Source organism: Dermacentor albipictus, chromosome 6 (assembly GCF_038994185.2).
Source record: "Dermacentor albipictus isolate Rhodes 1998 colony chromosome 6, USDA_Dalb.pri_finalv2, whole genome shotgun sequence".
Classification (NCBI taxonomy): domain Eukaryota; kingdom Metazoa; phylum Arthropoda; class Arachnida; order Ixodida; family Ixodidae; genus Dermacentor; species Dermacentor albipictus.
Genome location: NC_091826.1, coordinates 93,371,253 through 93,394,547, shown reverse-complemented (window position 1 = coordinate 93,394,547; position 23,295 = coordinate 93,371,253). Strand labels below are relative to the sequence as shown.

General features: G+C 48.0%; 1 protein-coding gene across 1 annotated transcript in view; it reads left to right on the top strand.

The window, feature by feature from the left end:
* Positions 1-4,938: 4,938 nt before the first annotated feature.
* Positions 4,939-23,295, top strand: part of LOC135907500 (sequestosome-1-like) — a 36,631-nt gene continuing 18,274 nt past the window's right edge. The window contains exons 1-3 of the mRNA XM_065439197.2: positions 4,939-5,224; positions 15,039-15,195; positions 17,723-18,069. Of these exons, the coding sequence (XP_065295269.1) occupies positions 5,168-5,224; positions 15,039-15,195; positions 17,723-18,069 (561 nt within the window). The 5' untranslated portion in view covers positions 4,939-5,167. The remainder of the gene's footprint in view (positions 5,225-15,038; positions 15,196-17,722; positions 18,070-23,295) is intronic.

The following is a 23,295-nucleotide window of genomic DNA, read 5'->3' as shown; positions in this document are numbered from 1 at the left end:
AGAATCCGCATTGTGCTCCTGCACTGAAGGTGAATCTCACGTACCATAATGGCGAATGTACTTTAGTAAGCTTTCCTGCAATATTAATTTGTATTGTACACAGAATTGTCAATGGAGCTTACCATGAGCACAGATGCACTTGCAAATTATGTCACAATTGAAAATAATGAGCACAGTGTAAACCTATGTGCCCTTTCCACTCTTAGTATGCTTTACTCCATGATGCTTATTTACTCCCCTGTATTGCGGTGTAGCAAGCAACAAAAGAAACATTGCATAATTAGGCTTTTTACGATTATCTTTCTTGCAACACACTAATATTTTGCGGTGAAGCCTAAGCAATGTACTGCGGTGAAGCATACTAAAAGTGAAAAGGGGCCACTGTCACTGGACATAATAAGAGTTCTGTAATTATACACTTGCACACTCGCCACCTCTCAGGTCGCCTAAGTGACTATTCTGGCTGATAGCGGCTCCCTCCCACTTTTAGTATGCTTCACCGCGTAACTAAAATATACAGCCGCGGCCACGTCTGTGTAGAGCGCGCGAGCAGACGGCCTTGCTCTGCGGGGCGACACCGTGCGGCAGTTGCGGGATCTGACGCACTGTGCCCAGGAGCATGCGTGGCCTAATATACATGCAGAACTGCATTGCACGAGTGGCAACGTTGAAACGGGCAGTCGTTTAACCGAATGTGTACGTTTCCTCAGGGCGCTCTCGGTATCGCCATGCCAAAATATTACGCGTTTCAGCTGATAACACGCGCCCGACTCTATCGCTCTTTGGGTCATTGTGCGCCCCATAATAGCATTTGCGCGTCGCTCATCCTCAGTGAGTCGGGGAGCCATTGCGAATAAATTCTGCGAAAAGGTTTGACTTCTATGTCTAATATAGGCAGCACGCATGCGATGTTGTCATTTCATTGGCCAATAACATTATCTGGGATTGGTGAAGCAATAGTTTTTCATATCAAGTGCCCTAACAGAATCGCACACGCTATCACTCACGTGCGCAATTCCCTTGTCATCGCGCGTAGTAAGATGGCGCCCTCGGGTAATGCGCACAACCGGCAAAACACGTGCGCTTGGCAACATAATTTCTGGTTGAAAGCAGCGTGCGCCGACCTGCACGTCTATTAGGCCGCGCATGCTCATGGACACACTGCGTCAGATCCCGCAACTGCCGCACGGTGTCGCCCCGCAGCGAAAGGCCGTCTGCTCGCGCGCTCTACACAGACGTGGCCGCGGCTGTACTGCGGCGAAGAAGCCATACATTTGTATTGAGTGAATAAACAAATGGTTTTTACAACAGTACAGCAATAAATGCGCACCATGCATCAGTCTACCACACGGAAGAGCGTCGCAACATACGGTAGCTGATTCACACAGGCCGTGTAGCCCACTTATCAGTCGTAAATGATATGGGGAATTCAAAATTTCAGACACACATATGTGTTTGTGTTTAAGTTCGCACTCCTTGCGTAGTAAGACTCCCAGAACTTCCACAATAGAACGTACAACACACAAACGCGAAGAACACGGACATAAGTCTCGTTTTCAACTCGACCGTCATGCAAACGACATAGCGCGGAAAAACGTGAACATGCTGTGTGTTAGCGTCGTAAACTTCATACTAGGCAAGGAGCTAGCACACCACAATCCCGCGACAGGCGCTAAAGAGACGAAGACGGGAGCACATGTCTGTGAACATGCAATCGGAGCCCCTAAGCCACTCTGACCCCAACGCAGTTGCATTTACATGACTTGTAGCGAGCAGCACATCCCTCGATGTCAGTTAAGCAAAGTCGGACACGGCGACACCAAATCGCGGTTCGCTGCCAAGGCCACATCACCACTGCCGGGTTCTCAAGAAAGCACGTGTCACACAACGCAGCTTCTGTACTGCCAGAGCTAACCGAAGCCAAAGCCGCATATTGCCGCACCGCCACTACTCCCGGCTTTCCGCCAAGTAACACAGAACCTACAACCAACACACAAGCAACGCACGCCCAATCACATGAGCAATGTTCAACAACGCGCGGTCCAGAGAACGATCACGCCACAGCGTCGCTCGGCGCCAGCATCGCGCCATGAACGCGCCTTCTCAAAAATCCCTGAACGATGCTGTCTCTAGGCACCTAGGATCACGTCATGTGAGGGATTTTAACGCGATAGCGTTAAGGAGCTCGTGTCGCAGAAAAGCCGGTGTCGGCGGCGTTGGCCGTGAGCGATAAATCCCAGCAGGCACTTCATGAATAAAAAACTTGCAAGATGGGCTGGGTGGGAATCGAACCAGGGTCTCCGGAGTGTGAGACGGAAGCGCTACCACTCAGCCACAAGTTCGATGCTTCAAAGCGGTACAAAAGCGCCTCTAGTGAATGCGGTGTTGCCTTAGAAACGAGCTGTTTCTACGGCTCAGGCGCACATTTCGTTGCCGCGCCGAACGCTGCGTTGCTCGACGCTCACCGCGTCCGATGCGGGGCGCGGAGTCGCTGCGCCGTAGCCCATTGTCGTACACCCCTTGGCGGGTCGACGGGAACGCTGTCGCGTTCCACTCTTGAAGGCGAAGCTTAAGCGTCCTCCAATTTTTTTTTGTACGACAAATCAACGCCTCCTTTAAAAAGATGCCTGCCGCGTGCGCCGAAAACCTGCTGCCCTTACCTTTCCCCCTTTTCTCCTTTTTACTCCAGGCGGTAGCTAGCGATCGTTGCGGTGGTCGCTTGCAACACATGCGCGCATGCGCACATCACCGCATGGCAGTGCGGCCGGCGCGGCCGCCTAAAACCCCTCAATTTTTCAAAAGTAGCGCCATTCCTAGATCTTTCCGCCACCCCGCTCACCCTGGCGCGTCCTCCTCCACGCCTCCTGTCGCCCCAACCTCCTCCGCTCCCCCATTGGCCAACCTGTGTCACGTGGAAGCAGGCGCCGCGCTTTTGTATATTTTTTTCTTTCCAGCGCGCGCCAACCTCCATTGTTGGGCCTGCGCGACAAAAGTACGGCAGGCGGACTGGCGGAGTGCGTTAGCGTAATAGAATGTGTAGCGCCGAGAACTTAATTGCGATGCCATGCTGCTGCGCCTTCGGTTGCCGCAACAGACACAGCGAGGGCAAAAAGCTTTCTGCTTTGCCGTCCTGCGGGCGCAACGCAAAAAGAAGTGTGGATTCGCAGGATCGGGCGGGCTCACTTCGAGGAAGTGGCAAAGAACGCACGGCTTGGTGAAGTAAGGGCTACGGCTACTCATAACCTCTTATTTTGAGCCTAGTTCACGCCTTCCGCTTCGAAAAAGTGTGTGTTCATGCTCTGCGTGGTTTTTAGCGCGTTACTTTTTTTTTCGAATGTGCTCTCTTTGATTCATGTAGTTTCGTCTTGCGGCGAAATGCACGCATCTGCTGCTGGCATGTGACATAAAAGCGACTTTATTCAGGATGTGTTTGGAGCTCCACCAGAAGTTAGCACATTCTCTACGCTTTTGCAAGGCTCAATACGATGCAGTCTTTTAGCTTCGAATGTACGCCCGCATGTATTGATTTGGTTTGTGGTGATTAACGTTTTTAACGTTCCGAAGCGACTAAAGCTAGGATGCAGGTCGTAGTGGATGGCTCCGGATAACTTTATCTAGCTCGCCTGGGGATGTTTCACGTGCACTTTGATCGTAGAGACGTACGTGAGCCGGTAAATTCCTCGTTGGCGTTTTATAATACTCGCGCGGGCGCGCTAGCGCTGCTTTAGATGTTGGTGCCTCGGCGCGATTGTATTTCTTGAATAAATTTTATTTACTAGTTGTAATACCTTGTCATTATTTCGTATTATTGACGGCGCCTCCAGGGCAGTAAAGTGGCAATGGGAGCACCAAAGCTAGAACCAGGGCTGGATGGGGCTCGCCGAAGCCTGTGCGTGGCAAGGGGGTGTAAGATCGGCTGTCCGCGTTCGCGGACAGCCAATTCGTATGCGCACACTTCCTGCGCCGCCTGCTTTATTGTAACTTCGCGTGCTCTCCAGATGTCTCCGTTAGCCGTTGAATGTGCCGTCCTGGAGCAGTACTTGCCAAAAAAAAAAAAAATCTATTGTCACGATTACCAAAGCACCCCGCAATGAAAAAAGCGCCCGCGACTGTTGCAACATACTGCGCCCGTGCGAGGAGAATTACGGAACACCAAAGAGGAATCGTTGTTCAAATTATCTATACCGCCTATGTGTGAAAACGTTGCTCATGGCCACCACAACCTGTGCATGAGCTACGTACATCTGTAAAAGGCGCGGAACAGAAACTGCCTTGCTGCCAGGCATTGCTGACTGCAGACATATTGTGAGAGGGGATGAGTGTACCCCACCTGCACCACTAAAGTATCGCAGGTGCTGACTGCAGACAGTCGGAATCTCTCACGCGCCGGCCGAACGAAAGCATCCTGCAGGTATGTAAATTAACCTACGAAACCACGTGCACATACTTTTACGCTGTCAAAACCTGAAACTCTGGTAATTACTCGCGTGTCTGAGCACACCGCGTGCTTGTGTCGTGTTTCAGCAACACGAACTTTCAACGTGCGCGCGCTTTACGCCTAAATACGCCTTGAATAATGGTGCTTTTCTCTATTTCTTCCGCAAATCCGACACGACATTCTTAAGGCCAGTTACCGACTGACAAAGCAAGATCTAGATTGAAAAAACTGCTCCGCAGGACTCGAACGAACTTTTCCGCGGATTTCCTCCCGTAGCGTGTTAGCCGTCGTCTGCTACGGCAGGCCCACCACCGGCGGCGCCAGCATCGAGGCCGCGCCGAGCGGAGGAGGACAAAAGTGAATGGCGCTACTTTGGGAGAATGAGGGGTTTTAAGCACAGAGGATTTTAAGATGAGGACGTAAGTGGCGCCATCTATTGACAACTGACCGCAACTCAAGGCGCGACAGCTACAATGGGTAAGCGAGCGACGCCGCCGGCATCTTTCTAGAGGAGGCGTTGGACAAATAGACGCACGCACTTTCTTCATGCCCTTAGAGGATGCTCTTGACCAATCATAAAAGGGAAGCTTGTCACATGACAAGAACCGACCAATGTTTACCAACAAAATTGTGTCTCCTTGCAGCGGTGACACAGGGGAATAGAAGTGGCAGAATCATCGAGAACATTTGAACCGCTGCAAGTCACGCAAGCTCGAGCATATAAAGGCAATGGATAACCATCAGCCGCAGTATTGGAATATGTCTTCGACGTCGTCGCAACCTCAGGTAAGCTATGCTCGAAAGACTTCCTTTAAGCACCGCCTCAGCTGTATCATTTTACAGCCTCCGTCTAGTCCTCGACCAATACCTCGGCGATCATCTCCCCTAGTGCTTCGCTGCCATGTCTGTAGTGTTGGGCAGGCGATAGATCGTTCGGGTCGTATCTTTCCGCATCGCCCATTCACCTATGTAATAGCCATTAAATGCTCTTTGAACATCCACTGCAAGGGTATTTACGCAGCGGTGTCCCGGCAACAAATTTCTGTCACACCAGTCGGAACTCTGCCGTCCGCCCTTTTGTCCGCGCTTTGCTTATCAGCAGCTGCAGGTCCGTCTCCTGGCTGTTTCGGCTTGTTGGTTCCACGTTATGACAAATCGTAGCACGGGAACACACAGATGGACAGTAAAAAGAGACGACTTTTTCGGTCTACCTGTTTGTTCCTGCGCTACGATTTGTCAACGTATCGCATATTTGAACGTGTTGTCACTTGCCATCTTTCCAGCGTCAACGCAGCAGGAGGAGTCATTCTTCTGCCAACAGTTGTGTCACGGCCTCATTGCGTTGCCGAACGGCCCAAACGACGTGGTTTCGGGTACTGAGTGCCGCCAGAATACCGCGCCTTGCACAGCTAACCACACGGAGGCTTGACTAGCGTTTCCTGGAGAACTGAATCGAAAACACTTTGGTTACATTTTAACCGTGTATGCAGCCCACGGTAACAGCAATCGTTTTCGTATTTCGTCGCGGGATACAGCGGCCCACTGAGGAATCGGCACCGGGCAGCGCGATACGCTTGGCCGTGTGCTCCTTTGTTTACCAGTTGGAGCTCGCGCTTGGCACCTGCTGCCGACAGTTGTGCCACATCGCCACACATGTCGGAGTGGGGACTTGGATGCCATGCAATCATAAAAAATTTACACCCTTTGGGGCTTATCTTGTCCCACAACAATAATCGTAATCTGCCTTGCCCGCGTTTCCCCTCTTTAACGCTGCGAGCCCGGTACTTTCCAGTCACGAACGGCATGCGCGTTATCAATGTGACGCAGCGTTCTCGACAGGAAAGTAGCGAGCGCCGAGTTGTCAAGAAAGGAAACGCAAGCGAGGCAGATGACTATTATTGTTGTGGGACAAATATACATCCCAAAGGGTGCAACCGTTTTAAGAGTATACGGCGCAGGCATGGACTAGGTATACCGCATGCAAGCAAGAGGCAGCAGTGCTCGTGCAGTCCAAGATCTGACATCTCAATGAGCATGGCAGAGCTTAAGACAGCTGGTAGACAGGCACCACAGAAGTTCTGGAGGTGAATCAAGGCTGGGAGCAGGCAGCCACTGCAGCGGTCGCCCGGAGCGGCCGCTGAGGCGGATGCACTTACTAGGAAAGACTGTGCACCTCTTTTGGACCAGTGGTTACGGGCTCGGCAAAGTCCTCCATAGCCCAATGACCCTCAAGCAGCCATCAGGTTGTATAAACCACAGGAGATTGAAGCCAGCAGGATCCCGTTGGAAGGTGCGTACCAATTCATACTTAGTGCTGGAGAGCAAGACATTGAGGCGGACCTTCGGAGAGCACCAACATCCCGGGAATGGGAATGGGCGGCATCACGGGCGAGCGCTACAATGGCATAGAAAATGACCCGAGTGATACCGCTGTACAAAGGGGTAGAAGTCAGAACAGACTCGATTAATTATAGACCAATGGCAGTCACACAGGTCCTTTATAGGATGTGTGCCCAAGTAGTACAACAGACTACAGAGCTGGGCTGAGCAGAAAGGTGTCCTGGGAGAGCTCCAGATGGGTTTTCGCACTGGGTGGCGTATAGTTGTATGTGGCATTTCTGGACCTCAAAAAGGCATATGATAGCGTGTACACGCCCATCCTGTGGAGGATACTGCGGGAAATGGGCCTCAGCGTAGCAGATATACAGTTGCTTGAAGCCGTGTATACTGGTTTGATGGCAAAGGTGGAATGGGGCAGTACGCAACGAATCCCCATCTCCATCAGACGTGGACTTCACCAGGGGTGTCCACTGTCCTGACTCCTGTTTATGGTTTACCTGGAGGGTGTTGCCCAAAGGCTCGAGACATTGCAGTGTGGTTTCACATTGCAACGCAGGGTACAGTGACAGCAGGTAGTTCAGCAGATACCTGTGTTTGATGTACGCTGATGACATCGCTTTTCTAGCGAGCAGTGCCGAAGACCTGCAGAGATTACTCGATATGTGCGGCGACGCGGTGAGTGATCTTGCTTAAAATTTAGCCAGGCAAAGTGTGGAGTGATGGCATGGTGTCTGGAGCAACCCGTCATGTAAAGTGGTTTCTGCAAAGCAGCAGTGTGCCTCTGACAGATACGGCGAAATACCTGGGCATCTACCATACTGCGCGCCCAAATTATCTCCTCCAGCACAAGGAGCAGATAAAGGTGAAGTCAGTGCGTTGCAGAAGGGTCTTGGGTAAACAGGCTCTTCGGTCGTTCAGTGGGTACGAAGGGGTGAGGGGCCTTTGGGAGATGGTGGCTGTGCTGGGACTCATGGCAACACGATGCTGTGCTTGTTCTCCGGAACGAGGGAGTTCCTCGAGAGGCGCCAATGTGATGCTGGCAGGCTTGCCCTCGATGTGCAGAAGCACGTAGCGGTGGAGGCTATCCAGGGTGAACTGGTATGGTCCACTTTCGTAGCAAGAGAGGCTGTGGCCAAATGTATATTTGAACTGAGGCTCTCTCGTTTACCGGAGGCCCTACTTGCCCGCCAGGTGTGCACGCATGCCATCTATGCCAGCTGCTCCAACCGCTGGAAGAAAAGAACACGGAGCCTGGGTGATATGGCCTCCTGACTGTTAACCCGACAGCACAGGGATCGCACAGTGGACACTTGGCTCTTAAGGTTTGTGACATGGTCCGGTTCGCCGAGACTGCGGAGTGGATGCCGGTGGCCAAGAAAAAGACGACGCTTGGAGCTATATATTGCGAAGAAACAGTCCATCGAAGAAGATAATTCAGAAGCAGGCTACTGGCAGCAGTGTGCTGTGGTGGACTCTGGACTCAACTGTGGTGCACAAGATTCACGGACAATTGACAAACGGTGCGTTCGCAATGTGGGACGGTAGAGGAAACGATGCAGCATGTGGGATGTACCGGTCTCCTACCTGACGCCATCACGGACTCCCTATCGGATGCGCTTGGCATCGAACGGAATTGTGACAGGCGGAAGTCTCGTGATTGTGATTGTAGTGGCCCTCCCCTTTGGAACGGGTGGTCACACTCGCTCTGTCCTGGCCGAAAAGTTTGGACATAGAAGAAATAGATAGGGATTCATAGAGAACGAGGTGGGAAGAAAGAGGGCAATTGTCACTGGCTGACCAATTTCCACCACGTCTGAAGCTGAGCCTTGGTGACAGAAGTAACCCCATCTCCGCGCCCTGCTTCAACGGGCACAAATCCGAGAGCCTGTGGGAGCTTCTCTTGGGCGAGGTAGCAACTTCGAGCACTCCAGCACAAGGTGCTCCGTATTTTCCTCTGCATCTGGCGGATTGAGGAGCCGGAGAGCTGTCGAAGCAATGGTGATACACAAGCATGTGCAGCGCTCCCGCCCGCGCTGATGTCTGCCCGCGCCTCAAACATGGTGCACTGCCCAGACTACTGTCAATCGAGACGACGAAACACCGCCTAGAACATTGGTGGCGTTGCGCCGGCGGTGATCATGTAGATCGATATTGGTTGCAGAGGATGAAGTTCTTTTTTTCTGCCTTCTTTTCCTTCTTTATTTGGCTTGGCCACGCATGCCCTTCACAACTTACCCATTTCGGAGGGTGTAGTCGTAATCACCATCACTGTGTGTCGCTTGCTCAAACGGCACGATTTCAGGCATAGCCGTTTCGGGGATCAAGCGGCTGTACTATCATGTATCAGCGGGAACACGTGAACGAGTAGCAAATAGGCTGGAAACCGAAATACGCGGACGGCTCTGTCGAAAACGGAGGGGAAAGGAGGCCGGGTATTCGCTAACTGTTGACACTCCCAATGCGCCTGCGTTAGTCGAAAACAACTTGCATAATGGCAATAAGCTTACGGCATTTCACTGGCCACCTATAGCCGATAAGACCGTTACATTACGAATTCTAGCTACCATAGTTTCATGCACAGCAACTTGCTGGGAGTCATTTTTCTTCTTCAGTCAGCATTTTTTTTTACATTGCAGCTTGAGGCATAGTTTCTCACTATAACACCTAGAGGGAAGTCTGGTGCCACCATCTATGGGAGTTTTCTAATGGGCGCTGCGCTGTCGAGGGGGAAGAGAGGGGGAAGAAAAGTAGGGAAATGACAAAAGTACTGACACGTACAAAAACAAAGTTGACAATAAGGGGTCAGAAAATCTGGTTATGGGAATTCATGCATTTTCTTCCTTTTTTTCTTTTTTTACATAGTTAGGACATTAGGCAGTATAATATCAAGAGCTTGGTGGCGCAACCGACCCTTATGTTCCAAAAGGGATGCTCATAACATCCATCCATCCACCCATTGTGTTGGCTGGTGTTGTAAGAGGCTTCGTCTAAAACGTGGATATGGCTACACAAATAAAGCATTCGGGGAGTAAAAACTTCATAAAAGATTTTCACGCACCCGTAATATGTCTTCCAATGATGCTTACTCATCTACAATACATAACCATGCGAAGACAAGCAAGAACAGATGACAAACTGTTCCATCATCATCATCAGCCTGGTTACGCCCACTGCAGGGCAAAGGCCTCTCCCATACTTCTCCAGCAACCCCGGTCATGTACTGATTGTGGCCATGCCGTGCCTGCGAACTTCTTAATCTCATCCGCTCACCTAACTTTCTGCCGCCCTCTGCTACGCTTCCCTTCCCTTGGAATCCATTCCGTAACCCTTAATGACCATCGGTTATCTTCCCTCCTCATTACATGTCCTGCCCATGCCCATTTCGTTTTCTTGATTTCAACTAAGATGTCATTAACTTGCGTTTGTTCTCTCAACCAATCTGCTCTTTTCTTATCCCTTAACGTTACACCTATCATTCTTCTTTCCATAGCTCGTTGCGTCGTCCTCAATTTGAGTAGAACCCTTTTCGTAAGCCTCCAGGTTTCTGCCCCGTAGGTGAGTACTGGTAAGACACAGCTATTATATACTTTTCTCTTGAGGGATAATGGCAACCTGCTGTTCATGATTTGAGAATGCCTGCCAAACACACCCCAGCCCATTCTTATTCTTCTGATTATTTCCGTCTCATGATCCGGATCTGCCGTCACTACCTGCCCTAAATAGATGTATTCCCTTACGACTTCCAGTGCCTCGCTGCCTATTGTAAATTGCTGTTCTCTTCCGAGACTGTTAAGCATTACTTTAGTTTTCTGCAGATTAATTTTCAGACCCACTCTTCTGCTTTGCCTCTCCAGGTCAGTGAGCATGCATTGCAATTGGTCCCCTGAGTTACTAAGCAAGGCAATATCATCAGCGAATCGCAAGTTACTAAGGTATTCTCCATTAACTTTTATCCCCAATTCGTCCCAATCCAGGTCTCTGAATACCTCCTGTAAACACACTGTGAATAGCATTGGAGATATCGTATCTCCCTGCCTGACGCCTTTCTTTATTAGGATTTTGTTGCTTGCTTTATGGAGGACTACGGTGGCTGTGGAGCTGCTATAGATATCTTTCAGTATTTTTACATACGGCTCGTCTACACCCTGATTCTGTAATGCCTCCATGACTGCTGAGGTTTCGACAGAATCAAACGCTTTCTCGTAATCAATGAAAGCTATATATAAGGGTTGGTTATATTCCGCACATTTCTCTATCACCTGATTGATAGTGTGAATATGATTTATATGATATAAACTGTTCCAAAGCATGTGCAAATCTTGTCGTGTGTCATCCAACTTTAGCGGCCTGCTGATGCTTTTTACGTTTCATTATGGTGTACTGGAATGGGGCAGTGTGTCGTTCATACAGCAAAACAATGGGAGAACCGGGGACGCTTCTACAATGACCCCACCTGCGGGGCGCTGCGATCGACCAGTGTGCCTTGTGCGTGAAATTTAAAGGGACACGCTGCTAAAGAGAAAAATAATTTCTTCTGCATCATTAAATTACCCTTCTACAACACCAAAAACTTCAATCTTACCACAATAAGACACTTGGTAAGCAAGAAAAATCGCAAAAGTGAAATACATGTGGCGACGCTTCTTAGGTGTTCCCACGCTAGGTCGCTGTGACATCATGGATTTTGATAGCGTCTTCTAGGACCCACTTACCTATTTAGCGGTACAGATTGACTGCGTTGCGTTCTAAAGAAAACAAATATTAAACATAGCAAGTTTGGGGCAACTTTACTGAGCCAGTGTGGCCCAAATATGAAAACGTGCCTTGGAAGCCCCGATGTCATACTGATGTAATGGTGTCCGGGTTTCGCCGTGAAATTCAAATACTGATACTTTCACCTTCATTTTTCTCATCTAATATTCAAACTATTATTTTGAAATGACCGCCTGCAGAGTTCTCAAACAATGCTTTATCAGTTTAAACTGATTTATTGTTTTGCTTTAGTGTCCCTTTAAGCATGTGCAAAAATTTCTGCATTCATAAACTAAAATGCTCTCAAAACAATTGAAATTAATATAATTCACAAAAAATAAACACCACAAACGGTTAGGATACATCAATAACGGCGTCTAAGCTTGCACTTTTCCAACCACAGATCATGCAGTGTTCCCGATCATCTGTTCAGCCTTTTAGTTACATAAAACACACACTCTTCTATTCGTTCCGTTCAGTAAGCACGCATATGTTTTTAGTATTTTGAAACACACGATAAGAAGCCCAGAAAAGCACCAGCACTGTGCCTGGTAGGTTGCATGGTATTCCTTTCATGTTGCATCAGCCAGAAAGGCGGTCGCCAGGTTTCACTGGAGAAAACAAACGTGCACGACTATTGACAGAGGTCTAATTGTGGGTTCTGTATTCATTGATCTGACGAAGGCATTCGACACGATAAACCATTGCATACTACTTGTTAAACTCGAATCATTTGGTATATCTGGTCCTCCACTAATCTTGGACACTACTTGTGTAACCGGTCTCAAATGGTGCAGGTTAACGGCCATTTCTCATCATCCAAGCTAATTAACGTAGGAGTCCGACAGGATTACACACAGTCCCACAGTCCCTGTGTTCCCACTCATATTGCCCACGAAATTACATCGCACCCAAAACACCACAGCTTGCACAACCATATGGAACCACATCAGCACTTCCTGGGACACCTGAACAAAAAAGTTTTGGTAGTGTATTAACTGCTCATACAACCCACTGACCACAACATATTCTTGGTTTGCAGCACGAAGTGACACAGATGAAGTCTCTGTCACTTTGTCACTTTGGCAAGGTAGATTGGTAGATTTGCTCGTCTGACTGGGCCATAAAAAAAGGTTGGAAGGACGCTACAGAAGTGCCACAGAACATATTCAAAGAAATTTACGGCACAAACTAGATGAGCACTTACGACCGGACAGGTGCCAACTTCCAACTGTTTTTATTTGGAATGAGAAATCTCCTTTTAAGCACCGCCAAGTCTCGTGATCACATTGAACATGTTACAAACAGAATGAAGAATGAATGCTCTGCGATCAGCTGCACATACTAATAAAATGGTATGTTCAGAGCGTTACCCAGAAAAAGCAGTTCCTTATCGAGAAGGGAGGATAAATTTCTTTGAGTCTGATCCACCAACTAGCTCAAAGCAAGGTTCTGCACAACATATACTTGCAGAAAGAAAATGCACTTGGGTTGCATGCAGTTCCCTTCAAGGCAGCATGACCTTTTAGAGGGAGGCCAGGTCTTGAATCCTGTTTGTCTTAATGCCAGCCCAGTGCCCAACAGTAATAAAGGTGCAGTCGCATACAGCTTGCGTGCGCTGATAGAAGTTTCATCAGGGCAAATGCATGAATGCAGACATTTGTGTGCTCCAAGTCATCGCGCTCTTCACTGTCTCTTACGTTGTGATGATCAATTTTTTTCTCTTCTGTGTGGCGCTAGGAATAGTATACATGCTGTTCTACCAGAATGGTAATAACTTAGTTGCACTATACACTGTAACAGTGTATAGTCGCAAGCAATATGAGCTGCAATACGGTGACTGAGGTTGAAGGTGCCCCAAGACTACACAGGGGCACGAACATACAAAAAGTTGGTTGCATGAATATCAGTAATCGGAATGGTGTTTAGTTCTCCAATTTTCAGTATGTCTGCGCCAGCATGCAGTCTTCAGGCCCCTACCACAAGCACTGTGTTGCAGCTCATATATGTTTTTCTGCTCTGTGCATGACCCTTATTTTGCGCATCAGTGTGGTTAGCATGATGCCCACTTGCTGCATGTGTGCAAGTTTGACTTGTGAGGAATGGTGATGGCAATTTTTTTTGTACAGCATTCTGAGCAGCATCAGTGAGTGTTAAAGGCAGCTGAAGGCTATTTCATGCAGCAGTTGGTTGCTGTGCCCTTAAGTAAGCTTGGTGAACTTAGGCCCTCCAGTATTAAAGAGGATGCAACAAACTGGTAACAGATGTTTGGTACAGCCTTTCTTGGGATGATACTGTTTACAGAAATCATAGTAAGGTACAAAAATGTGTAGCAGGCAAGCAATCCAGACCGCTGCATATGACTGCCTATAGATAGATAGATATACACTCCATTGAAAATGGTGTGAAAGCATCAATTAGGCCTGCATTGGTTGCATAGGAGGGTATGGTTCGCTTAATGTAAAATCAGTCTTATGAAAGTTGGGGCCTTTTGTGCAGGGTGATCAAAAGTGAAACAAGCATTGCAATATCGCATAGGCAACACTGCAGACAAATCTGCCAAGACGAGTTTCGTTCATCACCAATGTATAAAGATGTCTTTTGATTGCCAATGTGAAAAATGAAAGCCCAAGTTTCTGGGCAGTACATTATCTGTTTCTTCAGTGAATTATCCCCATTTTTCCATCTCAGGTTTGTGGGTTTCTGGCCTCTTTTTGTGGGCTAATACCGGAGATAGTGCAGTCTAAAAATTTGGGTCAATCCAAAAGGTAGTGTAGTCTAAAACCTGATGCTCCTTCTACTCTCTTCATGCAGAGCGTGACGCAGTAGAGTGCCTTGTACATTGACCCTGCCTTCAGCATATGGAGAAATGACTATCCAAAGGCGAATTTTGAAGAGCGGAAGAAACTTGCAGAGGCTGGCAGACGCCTTATGTGGTGAAGAAAGCTGTTGAAGCTCTTAAAGAACAGGAAGCTCAATTTCTGGAAGTTAGGGACGCTTAATGGGTGCAAAGAACTGCTGAGATGCCCCCAAAGTGGAAAGCTCAACTCCGCAATAATTTATGTGGTTCATATTCCCCATCATCACCTACAACTCACCCAGGAAGGCGGTTGTTGATTGACATCAACTAGAAATAGCTCTACGGTAACCATGGAACATCATTAACAAGGTATCTCTAAAGCCAGACATGGCTTTTGGGATATGATTTGGATGTTCCATAGACGAAGTGTCACCGTGGGGTGGGGATGAAACACAGCTTTAATTACCACAATTCGATTACTTTTATGGGCAGGTGTTCAGCTTCCTTGTTATGCACTTGTGTAAAGCTAGCTTTTATGACTAAGAATAGGTGTTGAAAAAAGTGATTCTGAAAAGCTGGGTTTACACATGAAGGTTTGATCTCTGCTTTTTTATTGTAAGGGCAATTCATTGTGTACTTGCTGTAAGGTAAAAGCTGATTGGCACTTCAGCCAAGCACCCAGTAATCGCATGCATACGTTTTCTGCAGATGGACCCCGTGAAGGTGACGGTCAAGGCTTACCTGGGAGATGAAGAGATTCGTCGATTTGTCATTGAGGACCTACGAAACTTTAAAACCCTCCACGATAGAATCTGGGCAACCTTTCCAGCATTGGCTACCATGGATTTCATCCTTAGATGGAAGGGTGTGTGGACAAACTCTCTTCACAAGTGCAGTATGTTTGTAAAAGAATAATTTAATTCTTGGTTTTAGTATTGCATACTAAAACCACAATCATATTATGAGGCACACTGTGGTTGGGGTGGGGGGGGGGGGAGATTCCAGATTAATTCTGACTTGCTAGGATTTTTTAACATGTACAAGATTTCCTTCATCGAAAGGTGGCCACTGCAAGCAGAATCGAACCTGCAACCTTGAGCTCAGCAGTGCAGTGACATAGCCTGTGGACTACCATGGTGGGGCAGTATGGTTGTAAATTGATCAGTCAATATAGGTTTTCTGTAATGAGAATTTCTTTGCAAATATAATAAAATTTACAAAGCTTACTTTTATATTTTAAATAACCAGCATGCAAGGTTACAGTGAAAGTGTAGGCATGAGCAAAGTGCCACTAAAGTTTGGTGAATATGAATAGGCCACCATTGTGGTATTTGCTGTTGCCTGAAGTGAGAAATCATTGCTGGAGTCGCCGATGGGCGACAGTGCATTAAAAAAAAACTTTTGGGAAATAGCAACACCTCTTCAGTAGTGCTAGGTAGGAGTTTTTGTTTGAAAAAGGCACATTCTTTCAAACCTCATCAAAGGGTTAAATTTGTTGGCTCAACTTTTGAAGGCTAGGTCTACAAAAAAAGCTGCTCAAGATTTCTGTTTCTCCCATGTTCGAGGTAAAAGGCGTAGTTTCAACTCCATGCTTTTATGACACAATAGTGCACACTGAATGCAATGAACTACTTTTGATATGTTTGTGGCAAGCTGTGCACTTGCTCTTTCATTGCTGCTTCCACAGTGTACAGGATAAGGTATGCACTAATGATAAGGGCAAACTGAATGCAAGAGAGGAGCTGCTCACTGAATAAATTATTTTTCACTCTTTATCATTATTTCACGCACACAGTTGCCAGTCTGCTGTTTTGTATGTTGTGAAACAACAGGCGTTGAGGGCTGTAGTAGTTTCGGCACCAAACCAGCCTTTCTAATCATTGAGCCTGTGGGAGACTAAATGGAGTCAAGAATCATGTTTCGTCCATCCAGCAGTTCAATCGGAGGCCATAGTCAAAATGATATTGCTGAGTTGCTTTTTCAGAAATGCTAATGAAAGCAATGACATTGCCGTGATGTGCCTCTACAATGAAGCAACCTGTGTAACAAAGGTTTCCACGTGTCCTTGCTGAACTATCTTTCGTGTGCGTAGTAAATTCAACAACAAAGTGTGCTCTCTATCGCACAATGTTTCACTGGGGTTCACCTAGAACACAGTGAGGGTCGAAGCGCTCAAGGGCACGATTATCTCTCCTGTGTGCGTTTCGTGCGTCTGAAGCGGATGCTCGTTCGGTCTCTAATGGGAGCGAGACAGGGCCGCAAGGGAAAGGCCCAGAGTAGCAGGAAGGCGTTTGTCTATCTTGGCATTAGCTGTTGCACCCTATTCTCACGGTGCACCTGATCCAGGGCTCGCACAATTCAAGGGCGACACAACCATATTATAAAACGCTGTAACATGCCACTATATGGCAGGATGGCTCCCAATGACTGTGCTACCAGGGCAATGTTCCAGCAAGTGTTATACGGTCCCTCTGCTTTACGGCACCCTTGAAGGGCACAGAGAGGAAAAGCCTTTTTGCCCAAGAGGTAATGTGCTATGGTACTGCAATGAAAAAAATAAATAAAAGAAGTAGGGAAGAGATTGATACGATCGGATCCATTACAGGCATAGGTAGAGGTACACGGTAGATAGAGAAGCTTTGAGGAAGAGAAAAAAGGTTAGGGAGATGTACACAAAAATGCTAGAATGAAAAGCATGTATAGCATACCTGAGTAACTTAAGCAAGCTAGGTGACTATTTGTAATGGCTCTGTTTCAAAGGGTATGCCAATAAATCGTCCGAATGCAATCTTCACAGAAGTTATAGTGAAAGAATTCGGGTGACACCGCCGGCCGATTTGTTACTTGACAATGAAAGGACATAGTGGCACTGTCAGTGGCCCTCTGCAGCTGCCTTTTAGCTGCAGTGTGCACATGGAGCTCTGACTGATGCAACAACAAAGATCACACCGGAGGGTCTGGATTTCACAGCGACTATGGCAGCCTCACCCACGATGGGAAAAAAGCCCACTCAGTCATACAACCGAAGACTTAGACAAGCAGCACTAGTATTCCGTGAACATGAATGCCATAAAGTCGGCTGCAGTCACACATTCCATCGGACTAAGGTCACAGAATAAAACTAGTGGCTTCTCTTACTCTTCATCACTTGGACTCGTGTTAAATGAGAGGCTTTTCTGCTGGACCCGCTTAGCCTGCTCAATTGTAAGCTGTATGGTTCGCTCTTTACAATAAAGTGACCTGTATAACGAAGGATTTTTCAAGTCTCAAGTGCTTCTTTATAAAGGCGCTTGACTATATGTTTTCGCATGAAGCATGCAATGCTAGTTATCAGTACACTCATTGGTTCTTTTACTGTAAGGCATGACTGTTTTTGTTGCATTGGTGTGCAGATCCTGAGGGAGACTACATTGTGATGTCCAGTGATGCAGAGCTGGCAGAAGCTCTGCAGAACATGACTGATGGCCTGTTGAGAATTTATGTGGACATCCTCGCCCTGAGATGGCCAGCTGTAGCTGGTCCCAGTACAGCAAATCCAGCCGCAGCTGGCCTTGGCACATTGCACGGAGCTCCAGCGCAGCGTGTTCATGCTGGGGTTCTCTGCGATGCTTGTGACCGGGAGATTTGTGGAGTGCGTTACAAGTGCTTGCAGTGTGAAGACTATGATCTCTGTGGGTCATGCCATGGAAGGAAAATGCACGAGGAGCATGACATGCTGAAGCTTGTCAACCCTGGCATTGTGAGTTTGCCTTTTAGTGCTGCTGGTCTTGTGATGGAAATAGAAATAGCTTCAGCTATAGTATCTTGTTCTATCGGCACCATTATATCAAGCCTTGTTTTTATACAGTTAAGGCTCGGTTTAACAAAGTAATAGTGGAAATTTGCTTTGTTACATGGAAATTTCGTTGCATTGAAATTTGATCTTTTATGCACATAAGTACAGTCACTGATAGATTTTTCTTACACAGAAGGGGCCACAAAGTGCTCTGAATTATCGGGCATTTGGAAAAAGCAGATTGGAATGAGAAAAAAAAAAATTGTTGTAATTGAGTCGCCCTGACGAATGATACAGTTTCATGCCTTGTCAACAATATCTTCACATTGGTGGTACGAAGCGAAGCCAGCTGTGCTTTTGTGTCCTCTGCACCTCTGTGGCTGATAGCATCGCCCGCAATGGCACGATGTCATCATGAAAAGCACCGGCAGCAGGGACCAAATGCTTAATCTGCCTCTTACTTTAATGCATCTCTGGAACTCGAGATTATGCAACCTCCAGCACTAAACAGGCAGGAATACAGCGCATGATGCCATGCCATGTCAGCTTGCCTAGTATTTGCACACACAGCAAATCACCTCTAAAACAGGGCGTGCAAGCTGCGTGTGTGCGCAGATTGTGTATGTGCTTGGCCTGTGCAGCCATGGCCGCACCGCGAGCTCTCTCTCCCTTTTTTTCCTTGCTAGATAGAACTTGCTGCACCAGACTGAGAAAAACCGAGCAAAATTGCACCAAACTGCACCAGATATAATCTGAATTTTGTGGTATGTACCACTGCCAATTGCACTACTGCCGAGGCATATGTGTGCACAGCCTGACCAGCAATGTGCCATGCATTTTTGTAATTCTCCCCATGCACCCAAAATCCTGGGTAGCGTGCAGTCAGTTCTCGCTCTCAGTGGCTGATGTGACGGATTTCTCTGTACTGCGCAGAACTGGCAGTATTTCTGCCCAATGTTGCCACAACACATAATTCCATCCTAGTGTTTTTCCTTCCTTCTATGTTTCTGTAGGTGTGGCACAGCTGAAATGCTGAAGGGAGTAGCAGTGCGGCTGTTTGCTTTGAGACAAGCATGCACGCTCCCCGCTGTCTGCAAGTATGGTGGACTCTGTTTGTGTGTGTCTCAAGGCACACGATACCAGGCACGTTTAGTTCTGGACACACCTATTTGAACATCACTTGCCAAATAGAAGTACTTTTCAAATACTTAAAAGTGCACTTGTTTGGCCAGTGCAAGAGTGCATCTCTGTTCAAATAGTATATGGTTCACAGAGCTCTGACATAATACTTGCTCGGTAGGCGCAAGGTGTGTTCAGATCCACGTCTCATCTTTCATCACTCGCTTCACAGACATGTATAAGGATGCCTGAAATATAGTGTAGACCACTTATAACCTAAGCCGCGGGAGTTGCAAAAAATCCACGCTATAAGCAGTACTGCTGTTGTGACGCGAAGCGCCAACTGATAAGACAAGACGATGCATTGACGGGGAACCACGGAACTGCCTTTATTCCGATGGCAATCGCTTATATACACTTGATATAATTGACAGCGCCCCCTATACACAACACATTCCCCCTCATTAACAAAAAAAAAAGAAAGGAAATAAAATCAATCCACTTTCGCGCACTCACTTCACATCACATGAAACGAACGACGTTCTTACTGTCAGGTAAGCTCGTAGTCTTGATATCGTGCTGGCACTCTTCTTGTTCGTTCCGGCCTGGTGCGAGATGGTGCTGTGGTTGTGGCCAATTGCGATCGAGAATTGTCTTGCTGATCGGGAACCTCTAGAATAGACTCCGTTACTGTGGGCTGTGCACCGTCAGAATGGCTGGCGCTTCCCTGGATGTCTTCTGATGGCACCATTTCAGATTGATTCTCGTTGGCGGTAGGGGTATTTTGCTCCGCCATCTTCCCTATGTGAAGATCCAGATCGCAGGAAAACCCCGAGGCCGCACTGCGTTGCGCTGTAACCGCGTCAGCTAGTGCCTGTCCTGTCCCAACTTTACCAATTACTGTTAGTTTTGATGCGTTCCATTTCGTACCGTTTGCCAGCAAAAACGAATTCGTGCCCACTCGTCTCTTCACCTGGATCGGCAAAGAAAACCTGTGTTTCGTCTTTGGTCCGCCTTGCTTTATTTTTACGAAATCTCCTGGCTCAATGGTAGACGCTCTGGCACCTCGTTTTTCATCGGTGTACTTTTTTGTTCGTTGTTGCTGCTCCTTAACGCGCTGTTTCAACTTTTCCATGACGGCACGCGGTTCCTCGAAAAATTCCCTTTCTGGGAGGCCAACAACATCCAATCTTGTTCTGGGTCTTCTTCCATGCAGTAGGTAAGCCGGTGACGCTCCTGTAGTTGCATGTGGGGTGGCCCTGTAAACACCCAGGTAGTCCCAGATTGCCTCCTTCAGTGGTCTTCGTTCCAATGCCGCGACCTGAATATATTCCTTGAGAACGCGGTTGAACCTCTCAATCTGACCATTGCATTGCGGGTAATACAATGTTGCAACACAATGCTGGATTCCCCGATCTCGTAAAAACTGCTCAAAACATGTCGACATAAACTGACGCCCATTGTCAGTCACAATGCTTTTCGGGTACCCTTCTCTCGCAAAAAGTTCCAAAAGCACTTTCACTACTGCCTGCGCAGTGATTGTGGACACAAATGCCACCTCGGGCCACTTGCTGTGGTAATCAATAATAGTGATTGCAAACCTGCACTCCGGAGGGGCACGCTCCATCGGCCCAACGATGTCGATTCCCAGCTTTTCCCACGGCTTCTCAGGCCACTTTACTGGCTCCAATGGGGCCATTACGGTTTTTGCCGATTTATCTGATGCTTTGCAGATAGCACAATTGCTAACCAGCGATTCCACATCCCTGTCCATTCCGGGCCACCAGTACTGTTCCCTTAACCGTTGTTTGGTCCTTACAATGCCTGGATGTGATTCATGTGCCATCATGACCAGCCTGGAAGTGAGTGTCGATGGGGGAACGACGCGTTCTGCGCGAAACAGTAGCCCGTCTATCACCGACAGCTCTTCTTTTATACGAAAAAAAGACCTTAAATTTCCAGCTAAACAGCCCTTTTCCGGCCATCTGGACGTAACATGCTGCGCCACCTCATTTAATAATGAATCATCAGCTGTTTCTGCTTGCAACTCACTCTTAGTGATCATGCTGGAAACCACAGCAACTACTTCCTCCACCGGTTCGTCCTCTGCAGAGGTCAAAGGTAACCTAGAAAGTGCATCCGCAACGACATTGGTGTTCCCCTTTGTGTACTGCACAGTGAAGTTGTATCGCAAAAGTCTAGCACACCAGCGTTCAATACGCAGTGGGCGTCTTCCAACCCCATTTGTGGACAGCAGTGTCACCAAAGCCTGATGATCAGTTCGTAAGACAAACCTGCGGCCCCACAGATAAACGTGCCAATGTTCGCAAGCCCATAAACATGCCAGCGCCTCTCGTTCCCCGGTAGAGTACTTGCGTTCTGTAGGAGTTAGTGTCCTCGAAGCGAATGCCACTGTACGTACTTCTCCGTCGACTACCTGCTGGAGCACAGCTCCCAGTCCATATGCCGAGGCGTCAGTGGTCACTTGTACAGGCAAAGACTCATTGAACATAGCCACCACGCCGCATGATGACAGCATCTCCTTGATCCTGCAAAAGCTCTCCTCAGTGCTCTGATCCCACACGAACTTCTGTCCTTTACGAAGAAGTCGTCGCAGCGGCTCCACCACCTCTGCATAATTGGGAAGAAAATGTGAGTAATAGCCTACGAGCCCAAGGAAAGACCGCAGCGAGACTACATCGGCAGGCGTTTGTGCTTTAATCACAGCATCCACCTTTGACTTGAGTGGGGCAAGACCACTTGCACTCACACGATGACCCAAAAAGGAGAGTTCCTTGACAGCGAACAAGCATTTCTGATTTAGCTGCAGCCCCGCCTCAGCGATCCGATGCAATACCTCGCGAAGGTTACGGTTGTGCTCGTTCTTAGTCTTTCCAAAGACTATGATGTCGTCGATATAAAACAACACGCCCTTGCAGCCTTTCAAGATTTCTTGCATCATTCGCTGAAACGCGGCTGGTGCCGATGCGAGGCCAAAACACACTCTGCGGAACCTAAATAAGCCTTCGTGCGTAATAAACGTCGTTAATTCGCGACTATCTTCGGCTAATTCCACTTGATGGTAGGCTGCAGCAAGATCCAGTTTCGAGAACCATGCTGCTCCGCTCAGCGCATGCAACAGTTCCTCAGTGTGCGGCAAAGGGAATCCATCAATGACTACTGCTTTGTTCGGCTCGCGTAAATCGACGCATAGATGAATAGTTCCATCCTTCTTCTGCACAACCACTATAGGAGACACCCATTCCGCAGCACTGACCTTTTCTATAATGCCTGCATCCAATAATCTTGCCAGTTCAGCCGCTACCGTCTCTCGCAGCGTCAGCGGCAAACGTCGAACCTTCGCTGCTACTGGTTTTACATCTGTACGCCGCTTCACAGAATGTACAAAGTTTTTCGCTAATCCCAACTTATCAGCGAAAAGAAAGGAAAACTCGCATAATTCAGGAGGAAGCGACTGGGGGCTGACCGTGACTTGCAAACACTCCAGTGTAGAACCGATGATGTGCAATTGCAGCTGGTGAACCCCATCCAGTCCTAGTAATGCCATGCCTTGGGGAACAACGTAAAATCGAAGGCAAGCCGAGTTGTTCCCGCGTACAACTCTGGCTGTGAACCATCCCAAGACCGGAATTTTCTTCTGTGAAAAATCCCGCAGCGTCGCTGAAGCCGCAGTCAAAGGAAAGCTGTTGGCGAACTTGGCTCGATAACGTGGTCTGGCAAAATAGACACCGACGACCCAGTATCTACCAGCAACTGAAGTGGCTCGTTCTCAATAACGACGTCTACGACCAAAGTCCTTCGTTCCACTTGTCTGACCGCCAGTACAGTGAGCACGTCCTCTTCGCTAGCGCCGTCGTTTCGGACCGTCCGCACGTCCCGCTCTGCCGACCTGCCACAGACCGCTCGAAAATGTCCAATTCTGTGGCACTGGGAACAACGTTTCCCCCGTGCTTTGCATTCCTGTGAATTAGCTAGGTGCCTTGTAGAGCCGCACCGGTAACACTTGCGCACCGGCGTCATTGCCGCGTCGCTGTCTGGACTTTTGCCTTG